Source organism: Petaurus breviceps, unplaced genomic scaffold (genome assembly GCF_028583685.1).
Source record: "Petaurus breviceps papuanus isolate PSGF00001 unplaced genomic scaffold, PetGlider_PUasm1.0 229, whole genome shotgun sequence".
NCBI classification, from domain to species: domain Eukaryota; kingdom Metazoa; phylum Chordata; class Mammalia; order Diprotodontia; family Petauridae; genus Petaurus; species Petaurus breviceps.
In genome coordinates, this window is record NW_027185903.1 from 264,361 (window position 1) to 289,897 (window position 25,537).

Genomic DNA, 25,537 nt, shown 5'->3' on the forward strand with positions numbered 1-25,537 from the left:
AATTTCTTTTTTGTACTTTCTTGCAGGTAGTCTTACGGCAGTACCTCTTTAAAAGGGATCCAGCTGCTTCCTGGCTTTGCGGGATTTGATGGATTCTTTAATTTTTCCAGGGCATTTTCAATTGCATCACCATAGTTGTCCTGAAACCATTTTTCATGAGGTGTTTCTGCAGGAGCTGCTGTGATGCTCCGTACATGCTCCAAAGCAAATACAATGGGTTTCATCAAAGCAGTGTGCTTCTCACGCATGATAGCTATTTTTTCCTCTCTAATAAAAAAGGAAATTTTATTTTTGCCACTTTGAAGTATGTGATGTAATTATTTACACACACAAAATTTCTAGATTTATGAATCACAAATAGGAGACAACTATAAATAACTAGCAATGAAACTTGTCAATGTAGACTGATGACACCACTGCCTTTCAATTAGTTTATCTTTTTTTTTTGAAGCCTACCTCCCTAGATCTGTCAGCTTCTTCATTCAGAGCTGTCTCCCTGCCTATGATAACTGCCTTCAAATTTATTTTTTGGACTAAACTACCTTGAAAAAACTACATTTCAAATAAAATACTATATGTTAATATGGAAAGATTATATACAAAAATATTTTGTGTATTTATTTAAATAAATTTTATATACACAGAACTTACTATTAAATAACACCTGATGCTATAGAACTACTGAAAAATGAAACTAATACTGTCAAGTGATAAGAGTTCTACTTAAATGTTACCATATAGAAAATAAACTAAATTGCAATATGGAAAGTAGATGTTGAAGCAAAAGTAGAAGAATATCCATTTGTTCTGAAATTTTCCTGATCAATCATACTTGCGTAAGGTGTTGTTGTTCTGAACTCTCTTCACTTCATCCTCTAGTTGCTGAATCCGTCTCAAGACATACATGTGTTGTTGCAGCAGAACTCCTAACCAAAGCTCATCCCAAAGAACGGTGACTCTGCGAAGTTCTGCTACTAGCATTTGGACCTATACAAACATCACAATGTATTTATTTTTAGAGTATGTACAGCATAATTGTTAAAAGTCTGATTTTTATTTTAAATTACACCATTCCAAATTAGTAATTCCACAATATCAAGAAGAATGAACACTATGTAATTTTAAAAATTAATCTTGAAATTCAAATTTCAAATAGTTTAACAAAATATATAGTAAATTATGTATTGTTTTTTCCCTCCAGTATGATTTCCAGAATACTATTAAAGGTATATTTTAGTCCTGAGTAAAATATACTTCAATTTGAAAATAAAAACAAAATCCTTTACCTGTAACACCATTGTTGGGTTTGCAGAAGATAGCTTATCTACAATTTTGCTGTAGCAATCTTGCATCATAGCTTGGTCTTCATTTAAACCATTCTTGGGCTCATCTTTATTACTATCTTGGGACGCTGGGGGACTTCCTCCCTCACAATCAGCACCTAATAATTCTTCACCTTGAATATTGCCCAGTAAGGTAGGAATTGCAGAAGGAAGTTTGTTGCCTAGAATGAAGACAAAACATAGATTATAAAAATATCTCTTCCATGTGCATATAATATTAAATAAAACGGAGAAAAAGAACCATTAAACGAAACCATTAAATACATGATTCAAGCTAACTCATTCCAAGTCAACTTCTTTTCTTCGTATTTATCTAGAATTTAAAAATTAATGTACCACAAACACTAGAATGATCTGTAGCAAAAGTCAAGAAAAGAAAAATAAAAAATGGCATTAAAGATGACTCTAATAAGTCACAGACTACATAACGGAATGTTCACACAACACAAAATTGTTGTAAATTCACTCAAAGGGAAAGTATTCTAATATTCCATACCTGAAGACTGGGATTCAGTACTAAGTGAAATAGTACCCACTATTGCAGGATACAATATGAGGTGAGGGGAGTCTTGAGCTACTCGACAGAGTAGGTTACAAATACTTTGGCGAACATATACTTCAGGGTGGTTTAAACGGGAGAAAAGTTGTGGAATAATACCTTTGGAAAAAGAGGAAGAAAGAAAGTCTGAATAAATCTTTTAAACTGCATTAAATCCGGGTGGCTAGGTGGCGCAGTGAATAGAGCACCGGCCCTGGAGTCAGGAGGACCTGAGTTCAAATCCAGCCTCAGACCCTTAACACTTACTAGCTGTGTGACCTTGGGCAAGTCACTTAACCCCAACTTCCCTGCCTTTCCCCCTCCAAAGAGCAACTCCCCTCCCCCCAAAAAAAACCCCTGCATTAAATCCATACTTTTTTTTTTTTCAGGAAGGGAGGGGAGAGGAAAAAAGAACCTGAAATATCCAACCCATCAGAACTATCTGCAAAACAGTTTTCCGGGAGGTAACATAGTACAAAAAAGAGAAAGCTGAATTTGGAGTCATAGTTCAAATCCCAGCATTGCCACCTGACCTGGGGCAAGTTACTACACCTCCAAATCTGCATCCATAAAATGAAAGCTTTTGACTTAGTAGATATCATGTACTAACCACCCTCCTAGCTCCAGTTCTGTGATCTCCCTTCTTACAGTGAAATGTCCTTAGCAACTGTGAGATTTTAAAAAATCTTATCCCTCAACCTGCCCCCCCCCCCAATCCTAGGTGTAAAGATCCTTCAAAGTCCTCAAAGTCTGGGAAAAAGAGCATATGGGCTTTAATTATTCTCAACTTTATGGGAATTACTTACCCATAACCATAGCTAAATCCTCTCAGTGAATTTACATATTAAGTAGACCAAGAAAAACAACCATTTCATATCATTCAAATATTTTAATCCAGGGGATGCTCATCAGTTTGGGAATAGCTAAACAAGTTGTGGTATGTAAGTGTGATAGAGAACCATTATGCTATTAGATACAGGGGTGACTTCAGAAAAAAAATATTCCAAGACTTGGATAAACTGCCAAGCGAAGTGAGAAGAATCAGAAGATCACTGTACACAGTAACAGTAACGTTGTAATCATGACCAACTGTGAGACACTCGGCCACCTCTGATCCATACAATGATTCAAAACAATTCCAAAGATCTCATGACGAAAAAATGCTATCCACCTCCAGAGAGAGAACTGACAACCTCTGAGTGCAAACTGAAATATAATTTTCTTTTTTTGGCAGTATGGCTAATATGGAAATATGTTTTGCATGATTTCACATATATAATTGATATACTGTTTGCCTTTTCAGTAGGTGGGAGGGAGAGAATCTGGAACTCAACATGTAAAAAGAAAAGAAAGCTAAAAAAAAAAATAGTAAAATTTAAGAAAAAAACATTTTTTAAGGCAAAAAAAGGAGGGAAGCAACTTGGAGGTAAACTCACTCCCCCCAAGATTTTAATCAAATAACTACATAAATTAGTCAGTTCTACACTGAAGCATACAGAAAATTTCACATTAGTGAATACATAATTGGAACAGTGAGTCAATAGGAGACAAGAACAGTTTTTAGAAGTTTTTAACTTCTGAGTAATACTTCTATGACAACTTCTTATTGGACATTTATAAGAATTGTGTCAGGAAAGAGGAAACTTGCTTTTCCCTTTAATGAAGTAGTTGATAAAGCTGCCCTTGGAGTTAGGAAGTATAAGTTCAAGTTCTCCCTGTGACATAAACTTGCTGTGTAACTGAAGACAAGTCACTTAAACTCTCAGTGACCCTCAGGTGCCAAAACTTTTAACTGCTTGCAGTTACTGATCTGCACTGGTAAAGTGGGTTGCCTGTAAGAAAACAGGCAATTTTCTGTACTGATGAAATCACAGGTTTCTATTTAAAAAAAATTTAAAGGGTCAGGTAAGAACTTAATGTAACCTATTTTTTTTAAAAAGGCCTATTTTTCAAATCAAAATCTTAGCCATGAAAAATTGTCACTATGGCAAATATAATTTATTGCAAAACTAAGCCAACATTTCTACAGGAAAAGGTTCAAACCAATGTCTGCCAAACTTCAATAAAAACATTTTGCTCATGTATGTGCTCAAAAATTACCAGTACTATTATACTAACAATTGTGTACATTCTAAAACTGGCAAAAAAGGTAGGAATAAAAAAGATCAAGATAAAAACAAAGTATTTGGTTCTGGATCAATACAGAGCTACTGGATTCTGCTGAGTAGGTGAATGAGATGGTTACGTGAGCACTTTTGGAAAATCGCTGTTACCTGTCCAGTAGATGGATTAGAGAAGGAAGAAACTTGAGGCAGGGAGAATAATTAGGAAACTATTCTAATAATCCAGGCAACAGGTAATAACGTCATAAGAGTGGTGGTTGTGAGAGTGAAGTGAGAAAGGCACTTATTTGAGAGAAGCTGTGGAGGTAGAAATGTAAGATTTAACAACTGACTGAATATGTGAGGTTTGGGAGAGTAAAGGGTCAAAGATGATAGCATCTAAATGTGACCAAGGGTGAGCCAAAGATCCTGCAAAGAGCCTGCAAGGCTCTGTGTCCAGAGGCAGCAAAAGAGCTTCCAAGAAAGCCCCAAGTTGGTCAAAATACCAGGGTGGTATACTGACCTAGGAAGGCAAAAGGAACAACAGTGATAAGGGTGGCACTTTAAGACCAGGATAGCCCAACTATGTGGAGATTCTTAACACTAAAAAGGGCCCTAAAGATCCAGTTCTTTGAACTTGGGGGAAATGGAAAACAGTGCAAGAACACAGATGAACTAGGGTAAAAACAAGCAGGGCTGAACACCACACACCAAAACACAGCAGGGGTGGAGCCTAGTGCCTGCACAAAGTCTGAATTCAACAATCAAAAGTGGAGAAATGAGTAAACTGAAGAAAGACACCAAACATAATAGTGGACTCCCTAAAATCTAAAGTAGGACAAACAGAAATCAATGACTCTACAAAACAGCAAGAAATATTAGAACATAATCAAAAGACCTGATAGGAGAAAATGTAAGATACTGCTTATTAAAAAAAATCAAGGAGAGATAATTTAAGAATCACTGGACTCCTTGAAAACCATGATAAAAAAATAATAAATGAAAACTTCCCAATCTATTAGAACCAGAGGGCAGCACCACCAGAAAGAAACCCCTAAAAAGAAAAATCACAGGAATAAATATAAAAAATAAATCCATAAATCCAGAGCTCTTATATCAAAGAAAAAATACTGCAAGCTTCCAGAAGGAAGCTGTTCAAGAACTAAGGTACCACAGTCAGGATCACATAAGACCTGGCAATTTTAATTATAAACAAGAGATCTTGGAACACAATATTCCAAAAGGCAAGAAATTGAAATCTATAACCAAGAATAATTTGCTTGGTAAGTCAAATATCATTCTACAGGGAAAAAATGGATCTTTAAAGGTATAGAGGAATTTGCAACATTTCTGATGAAAAAAATCAGAGCTGAGCAAGAACTCTGAAATACAAACACAAGAACAATTGAAATGGGTTATATGATGACGTAGTATAGAAGAGACAGGAAGGTTAGCAATAAAAATGCGCCTCCCCTCCAAAAATTAAGAGGGCTTTTGAAGCATTTTTTGAAATATACAGAAGAAAACAAGCATAGAAAAACAGGACAATTCTAAAGTAAAATGTGGAATTTATTCTTTTACAAAGTAAGTAGACTGAAATGAAGATTCATTGTCTCATATACAATCCTTTATGTCCTGCTTGTGTGTGTGGAAATGTTCATTTTTTAAAATTTAGAATTTAAAGTTATATTAAAAAAAGGCCTGTGATACATATGGCAAGCTAACACATCTACCTATCCTATGCAACTCACTCTGTCCAACCCAAATGAAAAGAAGAGAGGTAGAATCTACACCCTCCTGAGGTGTCTGCTCTAGTAATGAAGTATTGTGGTGGGTAAAGGAGTTGTTCTACAGGTTCTACTGTGGGTGTCCTGAGACTAGTTTGGTTATAATTGTCCCAACGGACAGAGAAGGTGGGATTTTTCGACCCTTCAATATGGTTCATCATATACTCAGGCCATGGGACTGCTCTCCACTCTGGAAACCACTGGTTTAGACAACGCAATCTCTGCCAACAGGGAGTTTATAGTCATTGGGGGCTTCACTTTAAATCACTCATGCTTTATCATACCTACTTGTGATTCTGATCAGAGAAGCAGGCCACCTGTATATCTGATTAAAGAATCTGAGTCTGGGGAAGGAGGAAGGTGTTAAAGTGATTTTGCCCATGGCAACACAGCTGGTACCTGTGAAGCAGGATTAGAACATGGGCCTTTCCTGTCTCCAAATAGTACTTTGTTCATTACATCATGTAGTCTGTTAGTAAATAGACATTATTTATAGTATAAAAGATGGTGTAGGATGAGGTGTAATGTAGACTCCCATGTTTAAACATAATTAGGTTTTCACTCTGTTGTTGTCGTTCAGTTATTTTTCATTTTGTCCAACTCTTTGTGACTCCATTTAGGGTTTTCTTGGCAAAGATAATGGAGTAGTTTGTCATTCCCATTTCCAACTCATTTTACAAATGAGGAAACTGAAGCAAGCAGGGTGACTTGCCCAGGGTCACATAGCTAGTAAGTGTCTGAAGTCAGATTTAAACCCAGGAAGATGAGTTTTCCTGACTCCAGCTCCTTCACTCTATCTACTGTACCACCTAGCTGACCTTAGTTTTCCTAAATCCACTGAAAGTATTGGTTTTTACAAAGCTTCATTTCACATGTTACCTCTCCATGGAGCAGTGGGTGTTGTTTCCAAGCCATGTTCCAGATACTGTCTAAGTTCTCCAGCATGCTTAACAAGCAGTCTCAATAACCTTAATGTTGCCATTACAATGACATCATCAGTACTCTGTTCAGACCTATTACTTAAATGCAATCTGGGATCATCTTCATCTAGAGGAATCTAAAAATCAACAAAATGGGAGAGGGGAAAGAGAGAGTTAAAAAGAAAAATTTATACAGCTATCCCTTCCACATGGCGGGGCGGGGGGCGGGGGAGAGGGGGAGGAGTGGTTAGCAGCATAGTGCCCCAGTGATCTGGAAAATCAACACAAAAATTTCTGGCCCTCTCTTAGTAGCAGAGAAGTCTGAATTGTTCCAGTATTAAAAGATAAAATATATCGATATTACAGAAAAATTATATATACATACACACATTATGCATGTCTGAGTTTCTAAAATTTTCCTGTATTGTCTGCTGGCCTTCGTGTCTATAGCCTCTGTAAAACTCCCTCAAAATCCCCATTTAACTTTTTATGCCAACTCGCAATTATTGAAAGTGCTATAGGAAAAGTTGTGATGTGGAAGGGATAACTGAAATACTCTTGCTATACACTAGCAAAGCAACTTTGACAAATTTGTAAAAGGCATTATTTATACTTCATACCTGTCCAGCATTGAGTTTAAGGAAAGTAAAATATGCACTACAGGACAGTTTGTAGAGGCTAAAGATTCTATCTACAACTTTTCGCCACACTTTAATTAGTCCCTCTGTTGCATTTTCATCGAGATCTGAAAGCCATGGGCAGCTTGCCAATAACTGGCGCCAAATGACATCAACCATATCATCTTCTTCATTGTCTTCACTCTCAGTTATCTGAAGTGTTATATCTTCATCCTGAATGAAAATTAGGGGAAAAAAACCTATTTTCAACTCAAAAAGTGAAAATTAAATGTCTTTAAAATATACATGTATATTTATGCAGAGACATAAACAATACACAAAAATATTTTAAGTCAGGAAACCTAGTTTCTGATTCTCTTGTTAATACTTTTGTGCTACATACAATTGGGTAAGGTACATAAATTCTCTGTGCCCCAACTGTTGTAGATACCAAGTGACTACATCATGGGATTGTTATTGTATAGAAATCACTTGATAAACTTTAATGTTTTTTTTATCTTTGAGCAAGTGTTTGTGTGTGTCTGACTGTATGCACATGTGCATTTTTATTTGTGTGAAAGACTGTAATGGGAATTTGAAGATCTTCCCTGCCCCTTAATAGCCCTAGGGGAGAATGTGAAGACCTCCCCTGCTTTGAAAGTAAACTCTGCCCCCTAATAGGCTGAATGGAGTCACATGGAGCCTATGGTGGAAAGAGTTTGCTAGCGAGACAGTGGGAGAGAGAGGATGCTCAGGCAAGGAGATAGAGAGAGATATGTTTCAATAGGTACATGTATACTCTAAAACTAACTTTGTTGTTCAGTCACTTCCAAGTCTCCATGACCCCATTTGGGGTTATACTGGAGTGATTTGCCATTTCTTTCTCCAGTTCATTTTACAGATGAGGAAACTGAGAGAAAGAGGGTTAAGCGACTTGCCCAGGGTCACATGAAACTAACTTAAATTCAACCTTAATGAATATAACCTTGAGCCAACAATACTTTTAGATTTCTCAGATGCTGTGTGCAGCCTCTTAAAACAAGCAGTATCATGTTCTCAGTCAAAATCAAAAGTTCTCAGTCAAAATATCAATTATATAATTCCAAACAGTGTTTTATTAAGAGCAGTATGCAACATGTTTCCTTAAAAGGAAATGATGCAACAATAACACTCCAGTTGTATTAGAAGTGACACTTAAAACTTTTTTTTACTTGCCTGAATTCCAGCTGGCCTGCATACAGCCTGACCAAGAATACCATATATTTTTTCTCTATCTTCATCAGCTATGTTTTCTGGAAGTAGATTCTGTACCTCAGACTTCTCTCTGGGTAGTAGACGGACACCTTCTCCTTGACTGTAAAAATTAATACATCATTATTCCACCTACCCCAAATTTAATAATGATAACACTCAAATCTCTATCTTGGAATATACTTTAACAAATTCAATAAATTTCATTTGAATTAAATATCTGATGTGTACATACCTGGCATTATCAACCACTTTTCTGCCCCATCTGTATGCCCAACTAGCCAGTGCTGCCCAAGATTTGGCAACTTCTGGTGCTTGGACTGAAGAGAGGTGATACAACTGCCCCAATATGAAGTCAGGCTCTCCAACTCCAATATTTACTATCAAGATTGAGAAAAAACAGCAAATGTTAAATATAGTATCTGTCAGATATATTAAAACAATGTGGTTTTGGATAAGTAGAATATAGTAAAGCTCTGTAAAACAAAAGCAGAATGAATTCTACATAGAAGCACTTTAATACAAAAGTTCCTATTTGTTAGCAACACAAAGCAATATAAATCACTAATTACAATCTTAAAATACTTATTTACTAGTATTAGTAGTCACAAGAATTTTTAAAAATCTGAAATCATAACAGTGTAACAGTTAATATTAAAAAAATTAAACTCATTTTAAGCAAAAACTTTAAAAATTAAAAAGGAATGATACCTGTAGATTCACTCTCAATCCGGGGATATTCCTCTTCTATTGCATTGACAGATGGTAGTGCAATCAATGTATGTATGTTTTTAGACAAAGTAGAAAGACCTGTGAAATTCTGTTGCTGTTGGGCTCTGTATACCTGTTTCAATTGCCCTGAAATTTCTTTCCATTCTGCTTGGATCCATTTAGCTAGGGTCAGAATTGATTTAGCTACTGCATATTCAGCTTTGGCAGACTTGCAAAAGGCTATGGCACAAGAACTCAACATTTCCATCGCATGTGTTGACTGACCTGAGTAAGACAACAAACTATAATTTAAAAGAATCCTTTTAAAGTGAATACTCACATCTGTTTTGGGGTGAAAACACTAGATACCAGAATGGTAATGATCACTAGATGACAAAAAGAAGAGAGGGGGAAAGCAGTCAAGTTTTTCAACTTAATTTTACAAACATCACAAATTATTCTACTATTGGTGTAAAACATCACATTCTAAGGTAGACTACTACCATACCACAAATTATGTTCACTAACACAGCCAACGAAGCAGGTTGCTCTTAGAAAATAAGAGTCATGGGGTGGCTAGGTGGCGCAGTGAATAGAGCACTGGCCCTGGAGTCAGGAGGACCTGAATTCAAATCCAACCTCAGACACTTAACACTTACTAGCCGTGTGACCTTGGGCAAGTCACTTAACCCCAATTGCCCTGCCTTCCCCCTCAAAAAGGGCAAAAAACAAAGAAAAGAGTCATTAGGGAAAATATTGCCTATCCTTAAAATTCTTAAGATTTCTTAAAAAATGAAACAGATCCTAATAAAAACATTTTATCTTAGAAAAAAATAGACAAAACACCAACTTGCTTCTTTTCAGCCAATAGTTTTATATTCTGGCTAAAAGCAATCTGAAGCAAGTTTTCCACCTTCAGAATACTACCTTCTTCCTCTATCCCATTCCCCAAAATTATGTGTTAAATTTAAGAACTATAAATATACATTGATAGTAAAATGAAGCAAATAAGGATAAAAAAGGAATCACGCAGTGCTAAGAAGTCAAATCTTTGAGAAAGATCTTTGAAGGGGGCACAAGATTTCAGTATAATTACTAGTCATATGTAAGACTGATTTCTAGTATTTTCACAGGATATTGCATTTCATGGTTCCAGTGACCCACAGTCCTGATAAATTAATTTATAACTTCCTTGTTATAAAGAAACAGTAAAATATGTATGCTCAGTGACAAATCATGGGTCAGAGAAACATTTCTATTCCATATAGTAAAAAAGACTAGAAAAACTAAAAACGTTAACTGAGATAAGATAAATTACCACTACGTTAAATGGATCATCAGAATACAATTTTTACAGGGATAGGGGCTGACCTTATTTCACTGATACAGGAAACTTTCAGAAGAGGAAACTCTTTCTACCAATGCAGTTTGATACCTTCTCTATAACCTACAGTCTCAGAAGGTTGCCTGGAGTAGTGGTGCCAAACCCAAATAGAAATGGATCCCTGGGGTCTACATATTGGCTTAGAAAACTACAAATTAACATTATCCAAGTTGTATTTATTTTGTTAAATATTTACTGTTAAGTAAATATTATATTTTACTCATCAGTTTTCTGTTCTGACCCACAGCACTAAGAGGTTAAAGAACTTGGCCATAGTCACAAAAGCCAGTATGTAGAAGAGGTGGGCTTTGACCTCCACTTCTTGAATCTAAGTCCTGGTCTCAGTCCACTCTATGATGAAGCCAGATTTTAGAGCTCTTACAAGCTCTAGATCAGGCTAAACATTTAACCCAATTTTTTCTATTAGTTTAAAATTAAGTCTATTAATATAAACATTATACTAACCTGCTGTATATAAAAGTTTGGTTTTTTCTATATCAAGCTCAGGTCCCCATTTTTCATCTACCTGGCCTTGTGTTGACAACTTTTTAAAATACTGGACTAAATCTTGGGCAGTAGTGGTTTTTCCCAATTGGACTTCACTACACTGTGCAAGCAATCTTGTGGCCAGTGCTACATTTCCCCGTTTTCTGGCAAATTTTGCTGCTGTTAGACCCAGTTCCATAAGGTGACTTCTAATTGGAACAGTTTGTTCTGGAAATAGAAAAACAAACATTTGTTAATGTTGAACAGTATGACATCCATCCAGGCACAGGGTCAAGTTGCATCCACTTATGTTATGATAACATCTGAGGCTCTGCCAACAAAAACCCTCACATGGAAAAGTATCACACTGGTCTAAACACAGCACACTTTTGCTACTTCCTCTCCTACTCCTTTACTACTCTTCCTCTCCTTTTTGACTTATACAAAAATCTGATTTTTAGAATAGTCATGTTTTAAAAGCATACCCTGGAAATGCACAGAATTTCAGTATAATTTGGTCATATGTGTAAAAGTGTCATCCTTCTTTAACAGGTGGTTAAACAGTTCGTAGCTAAAAAACCAGAAAACAAACAAACCCCTCCCCCCTACCTTTTGAATATAACGGATGGAAATGAAAATAGAAAATGATATTCGCAACACTTATACAGGTTGCATAATGATTTCCTCACACTCTTACAGGGCAGCATTGTTTCACAAGCATTGTTACAGTCCTATGACTTGGCCATGCCAACACAAGTATTAGAGCTGGGATTTAAGTTTTTTGACTCAGTATCCAATACTCTTTCCTTTATAGATTGTGTAAAAGGAAAAAAAACCACAATAAAACTCATTTGTATTTCAAGAAATATGAAAATAAACTTTGCACAATAAACATATGATTACTGGACATACTTATTTTCTAATGTATAGCCAGCCATGTGTTTATTTTTCTTTGAAAGAAATTTCATTTTAGTAATCAATTTGCAGTAGGATCAATATGGCAACTGTTGAATATCTGGTTCAAAGGTAGGCTATGAGACAGAAGGCTGGGAGTGGAGGGAAGGTAAATGAATAGGTAAAATTTTTTATTCTCTTTTTGCTTTTCTTCCTGGGGCCTATTTATTTTCATTCATTGATCTTGAGAGAAAATTGTTCAAGATGGGAATATACACAGAGTGAGAGAAAAAGAATAAGTTTCCAGGGAGTCCATTTGTGTTAAAAGTCCATAGTTATTATCAGTTATCAATGTTTGTAATCTAAACCTAAATTTCTTATATTCTGCCTATATTTGAGTACTCCTAAATGGATACTTCAATGGTTAATTCATTAATATTCAACTATATTGCAATATCAATAAAAAAGTACTGGCTTTTAACTCTGGAAATGGGATTTTCATAACTATTTAAAGGCAAAAATAACTTTAAAAGCACTTTTCTTCACCATAGACAGGTATTATCTATAAACAGTTCTATAAAAATACATGCTGTTCCAAAGAAGTTATTAACAAGGTCTATGAATACTAATTCTGCATTCATTTAAGTATTTATTTTGAAAGTAGTATGCATACCTTTAATTTTTTCAAGTAACTGACTCTGATACACAGTATATCTCAGTGCATGCATCCACGGTCTTACATCATGTTGCTTACATGAACGTAAAGCTTCACTAAAAAGTGGGATTAAACAGTCCTGCAAAAAAAATTACATAAACTAGAATATCATAAAAAGTTGTTAAAAGTTGACTATTTTGGGGTAATGAGCTCAGGTAGTCAGAGAATGACACAACTGACTAAATATAATTAATCCTGGCAGTGATCTCAAATGAATGCTAAGGATCCATTAATAAGGTCAATAAGCAAATTCTCATTATACAAGGAGTTTCAGTCTATTTTTTGGTGTGTTCACTATTACATTTAAGTCTCTTCTCATACTCATCATTCTTGAGTTAACTCAAGCCTGAATGCTTTTAATGTGCATGTGTTTCAAAAAAAAAAATCAGTGTTTTAAATTAAAAGCCCAAAGTCATACTCATTAATTCTGGTCAATGCTGAGAATATAAGCATTTATTTACCTATCATAAAGGACACAAAACAACTATCAAAATCTTTTTAAAAAGGCAATTAAACAAAAAACTGATTTACTTCCCACTTACTCTCCATTTGTGAGCATGGCCAGTTGAAACTTAACAGGGATAACTGATACTGATAATTTCTCAACCAAAATGAAACTAGATACAAAAAAGACAGACTTAATGGGCATAAGATATTAAGTGAAAAATTCAGGCACTATTAATGATATAAAAAGGTGAGAATTATTTCTATTTTCTCTATAAGGAATTGATTAGAAAACTAGTCTAACCATGAATATTACTTCATAAAAGTTTCATAGACTGATACACATAGAAATATACCTCTGTTGAAAGCCTGTTTGACACAGTATTCTCCAGAGCAGATGAACAATATAGTTGGAGAGTGCTTAAAACTGGCAAAGACTGTGAAACAGTTAGAGTAGAGAGTCTCAGGGGTCCAATAGCTATTCGTGATGTTTGCTTCAAATATTTTACAACATTTCTGAAAAAAAAAAGTTTGATATTAATTAACCATAACTTATCAATCTGTGATTCAAAGTTAAATTATTTAAAAGTATGACACAGAAAAAAAGTATGACACTGTACTATATTGATTTCTTAATAAGATGGGACAAACATTTTTCAATCATAAAATGACACTGAAATGGCATAATTTGTGCTTTTTAATTATTTTAACCTTTTGCTCCTTTGAAACCACAATTCATCTGGTCATTAGCATTCCTTTTTTTTTTCTTTTTGCGGGAGGGGCAATTGGGGTTAAGTGACTTGCCCAAGGTCACACGGCTAGTTTTTGTGTTAAGTGTCTGAGGCCGGATTTGAACTCAGGTCCTCCGGACTCCAGGGCTGGTGCTCTATTCACTGCACCACCTAGCCATCCCGATTACCATTCCTATACACGAATTATACATAGACAAAGCAAGGCCAATGTAATTTATAATGAGAATATTCCTAACCCATTTTAGGAGCAACAAAGTCCTACCAACTAAATGATAAATTCAAATATATCTAAAATGTTTCTTAAACTTACTCAGTTATAGATTGCCACTTCTGTTCCTGTTCTATATGATTCACAGCAGTTGCCAAACAAACAGAACTTCTTAACAACTGAACTTCAATGGATTTCTGAAGTTCCCTTGGATCTGGACTTAACATGTTAGGAAGGAGTTTTTTCATATCTATAAAAATGAAATGCATCTCATAAAAAATGGTATTTCCTACTTTTTACATCCTAATGTCAATGGATTTAGACAAGTTAAAAGAATACCCACCACAGCTACTGATAAATGCAATTTTCTTTTGTATCTTAGGAAAATATTATTAATGCTGCTTCATTGTTATTAGAAAATAAAAAATTCTCAGTCCAACAACTGAAATGTATTCTTGAGGACTAAGAAATCAGTCATTGTACTACAATACTATGAATACTTCCCAGAAATACTGACTGAAATTTTTTTATAAGTCAAAGATATGTGCAAATGAAAAAAACTTTATCTGAGGCATATCTAGACTTTGTGCCCAAATACTATGTAAATAGGGATGTCTTGGTCTTACCCACTGTGTATAGTAAAGTGAAACAGATTATACAAAACTGTTTTAAGTTATACTATAAACAAAATAAGAATCCAAGGTTTTAAAAATCTTTTTACAAAGATGTTTCCTTTGAATAAATAAAATGGTAATACTGCATTAAAATTTTTAAACAAAGTTTAAATTTAAAAAATATCACCTCCACCCCTTAAAATTAGACTAATTCTTTCACCAGTAGAAGGAGCTCCAAGTGAGAAACTCTACAAAACAGGCTCTGCAGCTTAGCTCTTTCCATCATTTACACTGGGCAATGCTTTGATCTAATATATTTGCATTTGTTGTCTATAATATCCATATTATCTAAATCTCTACCTCTGTAATGATATCTACATATAAATATCTGTATATCTGTAATACCTATATTATCTAAATCTATCTTGAATGTCAGACTCTTACTAGAGCTATTTTATATAAAGATGTTTTACTGGTCAACCACTTCCCTTTCTATGCCAGCTGCATTAATTTTATTTATGTAAAATTCTTTTAATTTCACATAATCAAAAGTGTTATCCATTCATCTGTACTTTAATTATGAATTTATCCCATAGCCATAGCTATCATGTTTAGGTTATGGATTCATTTTGAGTATTGCAGTATATATTGTAAGATGCTGGCATAAACCTAACCTTTTGCAAGACTGCTTTCCAATGTTCCCAGCGATTCTTGTGTAAAGTTCTTTCCTACATAATAGTTTTCCTAGGTAATGTCTTTGAGATATTTATCTATGCTGGATTGAGCTCAATTATTGCTGATTTTTTCTTGTTAAGCCTGTTCCATAGATCACAGTTTCTACTTTTCAACCATTATCAAGTGGTTTTTATGGTTATTTTATAATGTAGTATGAATTCTTTAAATCCTAATTCTCCTTTATCCTTTCTTTGAAAAACTGTTTCCCCCTTGATAATCTAGATTTTTAAAAATTCTATCTAGCTCTGAATTATGATTAGGATAGCACTAAATCTGAAAATGAATTTTTGTAGCATTACCATTTTTATTCTATTGTTATATCCCAGACACAAGCTCTGGATATCCCCTCAATTAAGTTGCTTGTTCTTTTTGTTTTTTTTTTAAAGGGAACTTTATATCAGTAAGTATGTGTGCTTTGGTGGACTGAGTCCCAGATATAGCATGTACTGTGAATGGGATGTGCCCTTCTATTATTCCTTTCTAGGTTTTGCTATATTACTATAGAGAAATGTTATTTATTTTGTAACCTGTTAATAGCTATTATTTCAAGGAAGGTCATAAGCATTTTATTAAGTACCTACAATGTGCTAGGCACTGTGCTAAGTACTTTACAAATATTATCTCATTTGATCCTCACAACAACTGCAGGAGGTATGTACTATTATTTATTATCCTCATTTTATAGTTGAGGTAACTGAGGTAGAAAGAGTCTAAATGCCTTATCCAGGGTCACACAGCTATTAAGTATATGAGGTCAGATCTGAACTCTCTTCTTCCTTATTCCAGCCCTCTGCGCATTGCTCCAACCTGCCTAATTTTGTGCTGCCATGCTGCAAAGGGCACTGAGTTTTTATTTCATCTGAAAACTGAGAAAAAGCTTTCCTGGCTCCAGACTCAATGCCCTACCCATTGAGCCACCTAGCTAGTTTCAATTAGAATCTATGTTGATTCCAAAGGATTTCTGAAGTAAACCCATTAGACTCTCTTCTACTGCTACTGCTGATAGCATTTCTAGACTTATGTCGGCTAGGAGCAGCCAGGGGCACAGAAGAAAGAGTGCCAGGCTTGGAGTCCAGAAGAACTTAATTCAAAACCTGCTTCACACATTTACTAACTGTGTGATCCTGAGCAAGAGATTTAACCTATGTTTGCTCTCTAGCTGCTATCATCATCATCATCATATAACATGGGAAAGGAGGAATTTTTGCTTTACCTTTTCATTTATTAGGAAAATGTCTAGTACTGTCCTTTATACTAGCTTTTGGTTTTAGTTTTAAAAATCATATCAAAAAAAGGAATGTCCATAAAAATATGAAAGAATGTTTCAAATAATTCATACCAAGAGAAATACAAATCTGCATTAAATACAAAACAACTCTGAGATTTCACCTTTCATCTAGAAAAATGGCAAAGGTAGAGCTAAAAAAAGATTAATGCATTGCCAGTGAATTGTGAATCGGTACAACCATTGTAGAAAGAAATTTGGAATCATGTAGAGAAAGTGACTAGACTGCCTATATCCAGAAATTCCATTGCTAGGTATAAACCTTAAGGAGATAAATGTTAAAGAGAAAAGCCCCATACATACCAAAATATTTATAGTCGCGCTTTTTGTAGTAGCAAAGAACTGGAAACAAAGGAGATTCCTATCAATTGGGGAAAAGCTAAACAAGTTGTGGTACATGAATGTAATGAAGTATCACTAAAATGTAAGAAATGATGATCATGGATTATGGATACAGAGAAGCACAGGAAGACTTATAAAAGCTCATACCAAGTGAAACAAGCAGAACCATGAAAACAATACACAGCAACACCACAATGAAAAGAACAATTGAAACTGAATTGAAACTGAACGCTGTGACATTAAATGGCCAAACTTGGCCTTAAAGAAGAATTATGAGAAATTATATCTCTTTCCCTTCTTTGGAAGGTGGGGAGGTTATGGATGTGGAACACTACAATGTCAGACTTTTTGAAATGCTGGTTAGTTTTATACAACTATTTTAATCCAGTCACTTATTTATTTTTTATTTTATAAAGGTTAGCTTTCTGGAAGGGGATGAGAAAGAGATATACTAGGAAATGTAGGTGATATAAATATCAATAAAAATGTATTTTTAAAAAGTCAGACATTTTACAAAAGTCAACAGTACTTTTAAAAATATAAATCTATATGATATTTAATTTTACAAGTATCTACATTTGACTAAATCCAATTTAAATACAGCAATTGCTTAAAAACTAGTACTGACTCAAATGTTTGGACATATCCAGTTATGGCCTAATTCCTGCATTTATGAACATATAATCACTCAAATAATGAATTTACAGATGTGCAGTCTATAAAAATAATTTTACTTACATACCTATTTTTTCTTTTGATCCTCCAGTAAGCAGGTTAATGTTTTCTCCCGGTAATAATTCTAACTGTTCAGTACATTCAATAAATTCTCCGGACTCAAAGCTGCTTAGTGATCTGTAATTAAATTATTAGCTATTTTCAAAATGTTGTAATGTATCCTTATTCACAATTTGCTGGGGGAGACATTTTTATGAATATGACGACCTTATTCCAATCAAAAGAAAGGATCTAAAAATAGATTATATTTGTAGATAATTACAACAGCCCATCCTTCATATGCATTCCTTCGGTACATCAAACTGATTAACTTATGGACAAATAACAACTCCCAGAAAAGGAACTCTTTTAAACTCCCAGACTGCCATGGACTTACTTCTTTAGTAAGGAAAAGATACCTAGAGTCTCATAAACAAATATTGTAAACAGTTTTCAGAAGTGATTAAAAAGTTGTTTTTTAGGCACAAAACAGCCTGTAAGTTTACTCAAGGAAATGAAATTTACACTCTAAATCTCCTTATTTGTTTTTATGGTTATAATTTCCAAGCTGAATATTATTGATAATGTGTTCTTGTTATTAGTATTTGCTACTGTTACTGTTTTGTTCCCTTGCTCTCCATTCTCCTCTTTACTTCCTTCTCATCTCCTTAACAAAAAAGTACTTAATTAAAACCAAAAATAAAAACAACCATATTTTTGTAATATTCTGTTCAAAGGAATTTGTTAAGATTGTTGAAAATAGCATTATTTACAAAGATGCATTATTTTAAAACAAAATCAGGTTATCACACCCTTTAGGTACTGTGCTAAACTTCATAATTAATTAAAGGAAAAAAAAATCTTACTTTATATAGTTGAAGTCAGCTTTTAAATTGAGGGAAGTACTACTTGTGCTTTTTTTCAAGTCATGGACAGCATTCTGCCATTCTTGTACAGCAGTCCAATCAGCAATTGAGATATAGCACTCACAGGCTTTATTACCCAAGTAATTTATAACCTCAGGGGAAGAATCACTTGGTTTAGCCAGGACAGTTTTTCTAGCTTCACCTATAAATTATATAAATTAGAAAAAAAATTAAGCTCAGGATAATTCTAAAGCTCAGACTAAATATTTCAAAGCATTAATAAAAATAATTTGAAAGTCAAATTTATATATCTCTTCAACAGTCATAGAATAAAATAAATGTTTGAAGCCAAATTTAATCTTATAAATACAATAAACCGATGTAACTTACCATTCAGAGAATGCTTTGGACTGGCATTATTACTATTTGAGTTGGCCAGCTTCAAGACAGATTTATCAAATCCAGTGATGCTGCAATCTACACCAGTCATGGCACATAAGTGCTCTTGGTATTCAATAGTTGCCTTTTCAAACCTTAAATACAAATTTAAACAGTTTTTATGCAGTACCAGTATTCCAGTGAAGAATATCTATAACTATTTATATTATTATCTTCCCAGTAGCTTGCCTATGAGACACTTAATATTTCTGGAATTAAACAAATTCATGATCATAAAATCATAGATTTTAGAACTAGAATGGACTTCAGAGGCCATTAATTCAGCTACTTCAGTCTACAGATGAGGAAACTGAGACCCACGGTCAACTTAATCAAGCTAAATTTTTTGCACAATGATGTTTTTATAAAGCAAGATCTGGTGTTTACTCTCTACATAAAATCAAGTTAATTTTGCTCTCTGCGTATGCCCCCTAGTACCACACAAACATCTTGAAAAAGTGTACATCGGTGGTATCAAACTCAAATAGAAGGAGATCTCTGTGGGTAAACCATTGATTTAGAAAGTCATATACATAAACATTATCTATGTTGTACTACTGTGTTTTTTATTTATTTCTTAAATAGTTAAGCATTTCCCAATCTCATTTTAATCTGCTTTGGGCTGCTTTGCTTTTTGTCTGTGATTTTGACATTGATGATGTATATCATTATTCACAATGGAAACAAAAATAGGTACAAAACAATTCCTACTACTAGGCAAAACTCATGCTGTATTCATAGATGGTAGATCAGTACTCTCACCTTCACATATTGGAAGTGAAAAGAACATTTGAAAATCTAAGACACTCTCACGACACCTATATATAAAATGTAGACTAACCTAAGGTAAAGTCTAATACCAAACTATCCCCGGAATTAAGTGACTTGCCCAAGGTCACATGGCTAGTAAGTGTTAAGTGTCTGAGGCTGGATTTGAATTCAGGTCCTCCTGACTCCAGGGCTGGTGCTCTATGCACTATGTCACCTAGCTGCCCCCAGCTCTCTCTTTAAAAAGGTCCTTCCTGCACTTGCTGTAGTAGCAAAGAACCAGAAACAAAATAGGTGCCCATAAAATGCAAAAAGGGTAAAAACTATAATACGCAAATAATTGATTATTGTGCCAGAAATGGTGAATAAGAAGAATTTGAAGAAATATGGGAAAATATAACTGATAAAGGGTGAAATAAACAGAACCAAGAAAACAATATACACAATGACTATAACAAAATAAAACTGAACATTGTGCAATTCTAATGACTAAGCATATATACTCAAGGAAGAGTTAGGAGGATTAAGGTCAAAGAATCATGCACAAGTTGTCAGGCATGACTGATGGGTTTGGTGTTGACAAATTTTCCCTCTAATTTTTCAAGTTTTATAAGGGACAACTTGGTGGGAAAGTATAAAAAAACTATGTATTTGGAAATGAAGGATCATAGGTTCCAGAGGTAATTAAGCTCAACTCTTCATATTACAAACAAGGAAACAAACACAGAAAATGACTGGGTCCTAAAGTGACAGAACTAATCAGTGTCTGAGGTGAAAACTGAATCTCATTTTCTTGACTCTAATTTAGATCCAGTGCCCTATTTACTACAATCGATACAAATATGACTAAGAAAGTCTATGTTTTTGCTAGTGCCAAAGCAAAAGACCTTTAAAAATCAGGGTAATTTAAACAAGAATGAGAAACGAAACTCCAAAACACAAAATAACCAAGTCTCAGTTCATATCTCAATATCCAAGTTATTACTAGCAGGTAAGAATAAGAAGCAGGGAATGACAAAAAAAAAAATAACATTTCTATCATCTTATAAAAAAAAACAAGAACAAAACATATTTTTACAAGCAGTGGTGCATAGCTCCAAGAAAAAACAAGGTAAGAACATATTTCTGAATATGATAATGATATAGTAATATGAATGTTAAATTTGACAAAACATTATTTTCCACAAGTTGCCATCACATTCCAGGTAAAATAAGTGGTTTTCTCTTATACTTCAGACCCAAAACATGTACATTTTAGAAAGCTTTCTATATTTGAGGGAAAATTATGGATTCTATTCAGATCAATATAGTTGCAAGAAACCATAAGAATAAAAAGATTACAAAAATTTAAAAACACCTAAAATGTCTTAATTTTGTCTTTTGAAACATAGAAAACAACAGATTTTGATTTAGAAGATCCCTTTATTTCTCCTTATAGCATATCCTCTGAACCTAACTAGAGACCTTGCCCATAACAGGCACTGGATAAGTACTTAGTGAAGAAAATGAATGTACTGCCCAGCTCCTTCCTAGGTGTAGCAAAAGTCATCTTGTTTCTTTGACCTTCCCCTTCCTTTTCTGTAAAATGGTTTTATCAATAAAGCCTGAGATCATACACTTCACAGCAGGAGGTAATGGGTGAAAGCCTTTGATCAATTCTGGAGTATAATTCAAGTGCAAGGTATTATTGTATTTGTTATAGATTTCTTTTTTTTTTTTTAATTTTTTTTCAAATGCTTTATTAACTTCTGATTTACATCATTCATTTCCATCAGATTTTGAATTACAAATTTTCTTCCCATTTTCCCCCTACCCACTGCCCCAAAATAGCAGTCCCACAGAATATCCCCTCCTCCAATCTGCTCTCTCCCATATCTTCTCCCATATCCCCTTACACTTTTCCAGTAGGGCATGGTGGATCTCTATGCCCCAGTCCTGTATATCTTATTTCCCAATTACATGTAAAATAGTATTAATAATAGTATATATATATGTATATTTGAATATTTGATTTTGAAACTTTGAATTCCAGATTCATTCCCTTCCTCCCTTGTCGCCCCCCCTTACTGAGAAGATAAGCAGTTCAGTACAGGTTGTACATGTGTAGCTAATGCAAAACAATAACATAGTAGATACATTGTAAAAGACTGACTATATTTCCCTCCCTCCTATCCCACCTCCCACTTGTTCTATTCTCTACTTTGATCCTGTCCCTTTTCAAAAGTGGGTGCTTTCAACTTCCCTACCCCCCAGCCTGCCTTCCCTCTCATCCCCTTCGCCCCTACTCTCCTGTAGGGTGTTACCCTATTTAATGTGTATTTCATTCCGTCCTCAAGCCAAATTCAATGGGAATAAGGTTGACCCATTCCCTTTTGCCTTCCTATTCTTCCCCTCTATTGTAACCATTTTCCATTGCCTCTTCTATATGAGATAGTTTACCCCATTCTGTCTCTCTCCATCTCCTCTCATTATATTCCTCTCTCACCTCTTAATTTCACCACCTGTAAACATATATACACACATTCACATGTATTCATATGCCCATATATCCTCATATATAGACATATATATATATATATATATTTCTATTCCCTTCAACTACTGAGAAAAGTTTCATCAGTTACAATTATCGTTTTTCCATGTAGGAATGTTAATAGTTCAACTTTGATAAGTTCCTGTGATTTCTTTTCCCTGTTTACCTTCTCATGCTTCTCTTGCTTCTTGTATCTGAATGTCAAATTTTCTATTCAACTCTGGTTTTTTCAGCAAGAATGCTTGAAAGTCCTCTATTCCACTGAATGACCATATTTTCCCCTGAAACATGATACTCAGTTTTGCTGGGTAGGTTACTCTTATCCCAGCTCCTTTGACCTCAGGAATATCATATTCCATGCCTTTCAATTCCTCGGCTTAGAAGCTGCCAGTATAGATTTCTTCTTAACCATAGGAAGGAGGATAATTTCTATAACTACTATTTGAGATGTCTTTGAGTTCTTTAACCAAAGAATCATTCTGACAACCTATGCAAGCAGTCTCCTTAAATTTGGGAGTCTCATTAACAGAAGGTGTGTTCACACCTGAACCCTTCTCAGAAAGCTGGATCCATTAGCAGAGACTTCCAGAATCCCAGATTCCTTGAATAGCTGGAAGGCACAGTGGACACTATGCTGGACCAGGGATGGAGGATGGGTGGGTTGGACCAGGAATACCGAAGCACAAATTCTGCTTCTAGCACTGGTGAGACAGATGGGTGACCCCTGGGAAAATCCCATAACCTTTCTGGGATGGTTTCCTCATCTGTAAAATGAAGGTGTTAGAATTGATGGCTTTAAAAAATCCTTTCCAGTTTTAGATCTATAAGGAATCTAAGTAGGACTTTCTTTTCTTTTCTTTTTTTTTTTTTAGTTCTAGCCATAAGCAGGCATTTGTGGGCAGCTAAATAATACAGTGGATAGAGTACCAGGTCTGGAGTCAGAAAGATTTATCTTCCTGAATTCAAATCTGGTCCCAGATACTTCCTAGTCGTGTGACCCTGGGCAAGTCCCTTCATCCGGTTTGCCTCAGTTTCTTTATCTGTAAAATGAGCTGGAGGAGGAAATGGCAAATCATTACAGTATCTCTGCCAAGAAACTCCAAATGGGGTCACGAAGAATTAGACATGACTAAACAACAATTTAGTAAATGCTATTTCCCAAGCACTTGTTAGGTTTTTTAGATATCCTGAGCCCCTCCTCAAAAGGAGCTTACATTCTATTGGGAAGAAACAACATGTACATATTTGTGCATCTGTTTTTACTAGACCAATGATTTCATCAGCATAGGGAGTTCCCAATGAAGATCAACACCTTGTTTAAAACTTTCATTTTACAGGGGTGTTCAGAATACTAAGTTAAGTGACTTGCTCAGGGTCTTTCTGACTCCAAGAACAGCTTGTTAGCCACTCTACTGCATTACCTCTTCCAATATCTATACAAAGTCGTCACACTAAGGACTAAAAGGCCAAGAAAGGTCTCATGTAGAAGGCAGTACTTGAAATGAGCTATGGAATAAAGTGGGTATCCTAAGAGGAAGAGATAAGGGGAAGAGCATTACAGGCAAAAGAGAGAGCCTGGGAAAAGGCACAGAAAAGGGAGATAGCAGATGAATTGTTTTAAGCGAAGGACAGCAAAGCCAGCTTGGCTGAATCATGGTAATTTTCTTTAAGCTTTAATCTGAACACATCACTATTCTCCTTACTCAATAAAATCAGGCAGCTACCTCTTTCCACCAGGATAAAACAGCTTTTACAACCTACTTTTCTAGGCTGACTGGCCATTCCTCCTTGGGTACACTGTAGGATCCAGTCCAATCAGCCTTCTCCTGCTTACCACATGCATCACACTCTGGCCTCTATACTTTTGTACTGGCAGCTCTCCAAATCAGCAACAACTTCCTTCTCACCTCAATCCTAAATTTCTCTCCAAAGCCTCTTGTGATTCTTTTAACTCCTAGTGCTCTCATCCAGTCTTTTATTTACCCTGTGTATTCTTAGATACGAACTCGTTTCTCCACTAAAGTATCTGTGCTGAGTTAGGATTCTTTCATCATGTGATTTGTGTCTCTACTTCCTAACACAAAGAAGGCACCTAAACACTTTTTGATCAATGGATTTACCACAGAAGAAGTGAAGGGTAGCAGAGGGTACCAGTAAAAGTTGAATGGAGTCAGGCTGTGAATGGCTTCAAAAGCCAAGCAGAGAAATTTTGTATTTGATTCTATAGGTATCAGCCCTTTGGAGCAAGACTTAGGAAAATCACTGTGGTGAGAGTGGAGGATGGATTAAAAAGGGATAGCTTTAGGCAGTCTGTCTTCTAATGGCATTAGGGGACATCCAAGCTCCAGTTACTGTCAGACATGCAGAACGGCACTAAAGAAACAATAGTGATTCAAAGGTCTAAGCAATCCTCTCAGAACCCACTCAGAGAAGGAAATGAGAGTTGAGGCACATTTTACCAGAGAAGAACCCAGATGTCAAAACTCAAGACCCTGCTAATTTTGGTCACTAGAATGGAAAAATTCATCCAGTTCTTCCCTCTTTTTTTCTCATATTCATGGAGAATAATCCAAAAATCATACCCTCATAAGCCACATGTACAATTTATGTAAAAGTATAATGTGGCACCATTTTCAGTGTGTCAAAATGAAAATAGGTTGCTTTTAGCTAGATCATAAAGTTTAAATGCAAGTTAACCAAATCATTCATCTTTCTCTCCCTCTCTTACCTTCCTTCTGCCTGTTGTGCCACTGAGTTGATCCAGACAAGATTCTTTCCAACAACTGAAGAAGACCACACAGCTAATCCTTGTATAGCTTCAGGGCAATGGAGCTCACACAGTGCTTCTACCACCATCATAATTGTTACTTCCAATTCATTTCCCTAGAAACAATATTCATAAGAATTAAAGTTTATACTACTATAACACATTAATCAGTTTACTTAAAATAGAACACCCATTTCAAAATAATTCAATATTCATGAAGATACATAATGCATTAAGAAATTTTGTTAAGATTTCAAAATTATATAAAATATGTGTAACTGTTAGTAAGATTCGATATTTTTTAAAGTTGGTTAAATTGAATT

The 25,537-nt window shown here is 35.0% G+C and overlaps 1 protein-coding gene across 3 annotated transcripts in view; it reads right to left on the reverse strand.

Moving 5' to 3' along the window:
• The window catches only part of SMG1 (SMG1 nonsense mediated mRNA decay associated PI3K related kinase), a 128,652-nt gene that overhangs the window by 38,728 nt on the left and 64,387 nt on the right, over positions 1-25,537 (reverse strand). For all 3 annotated transcript variants that reach the window (XM_069096013.1, XM_069096012.1, XM_069096014.1), the window contains 17 exons: positions 25,176-25,330; positions 19,099-19,241; positions 18,709-18,910; positions 17,871-17,980; positions 14,255-14,402; positions 13,549-13,708; positions 12,707-12,827; positions 11,119-11,367; positions 9,270-9,554; positions 8,794-8,938; positions 8,523-8,661; positions 7,311-7,541; positions 6,650-6,827; positions 1,840-2,001; positions 1,287-1,504; positions 833-987; positions 45-267 (listed from right to left, as the gene is read on the reverse strand). In XM_069096013.1, coding sequence (XP_068952114.1) covers positions 45-267; positions 833-987; positions 1,287-1,504; positions 1,840-2,001; positions 6,650-6,827; positions 7,311-7,541; positions 8,523-8,661; positions 8,794-8,938; positions 9,270-9,554; positions 11,119-11,367; positions 12,707-12,827; positions 13,549-13,708; positions 14,255-14,402; positions 17,871-17,980; positions 18,709-18,910; positions 19,099-19,241; positions 25,176-25,330 — 3,024 coding nt within the window. The remainder of the gene's footprint in view (positions 1-44; positions 268-832; positions 988-1,286; positions 1,505-1,839; positions 2,002-6,649; positions 6,828-7,310; positions 7,542-8,522; positions 8,662-8,793; positions 8,939-9,269; positions 9,555-11,118; positions 11,368-12,706; positions 12,828-13,548; positions 13,709-14,254; positions 14,403-17,870; positions 17,981-18,708; positions 18,911-19,098; positions 19,242-25,175; positions 25,331-25,537) is intronic.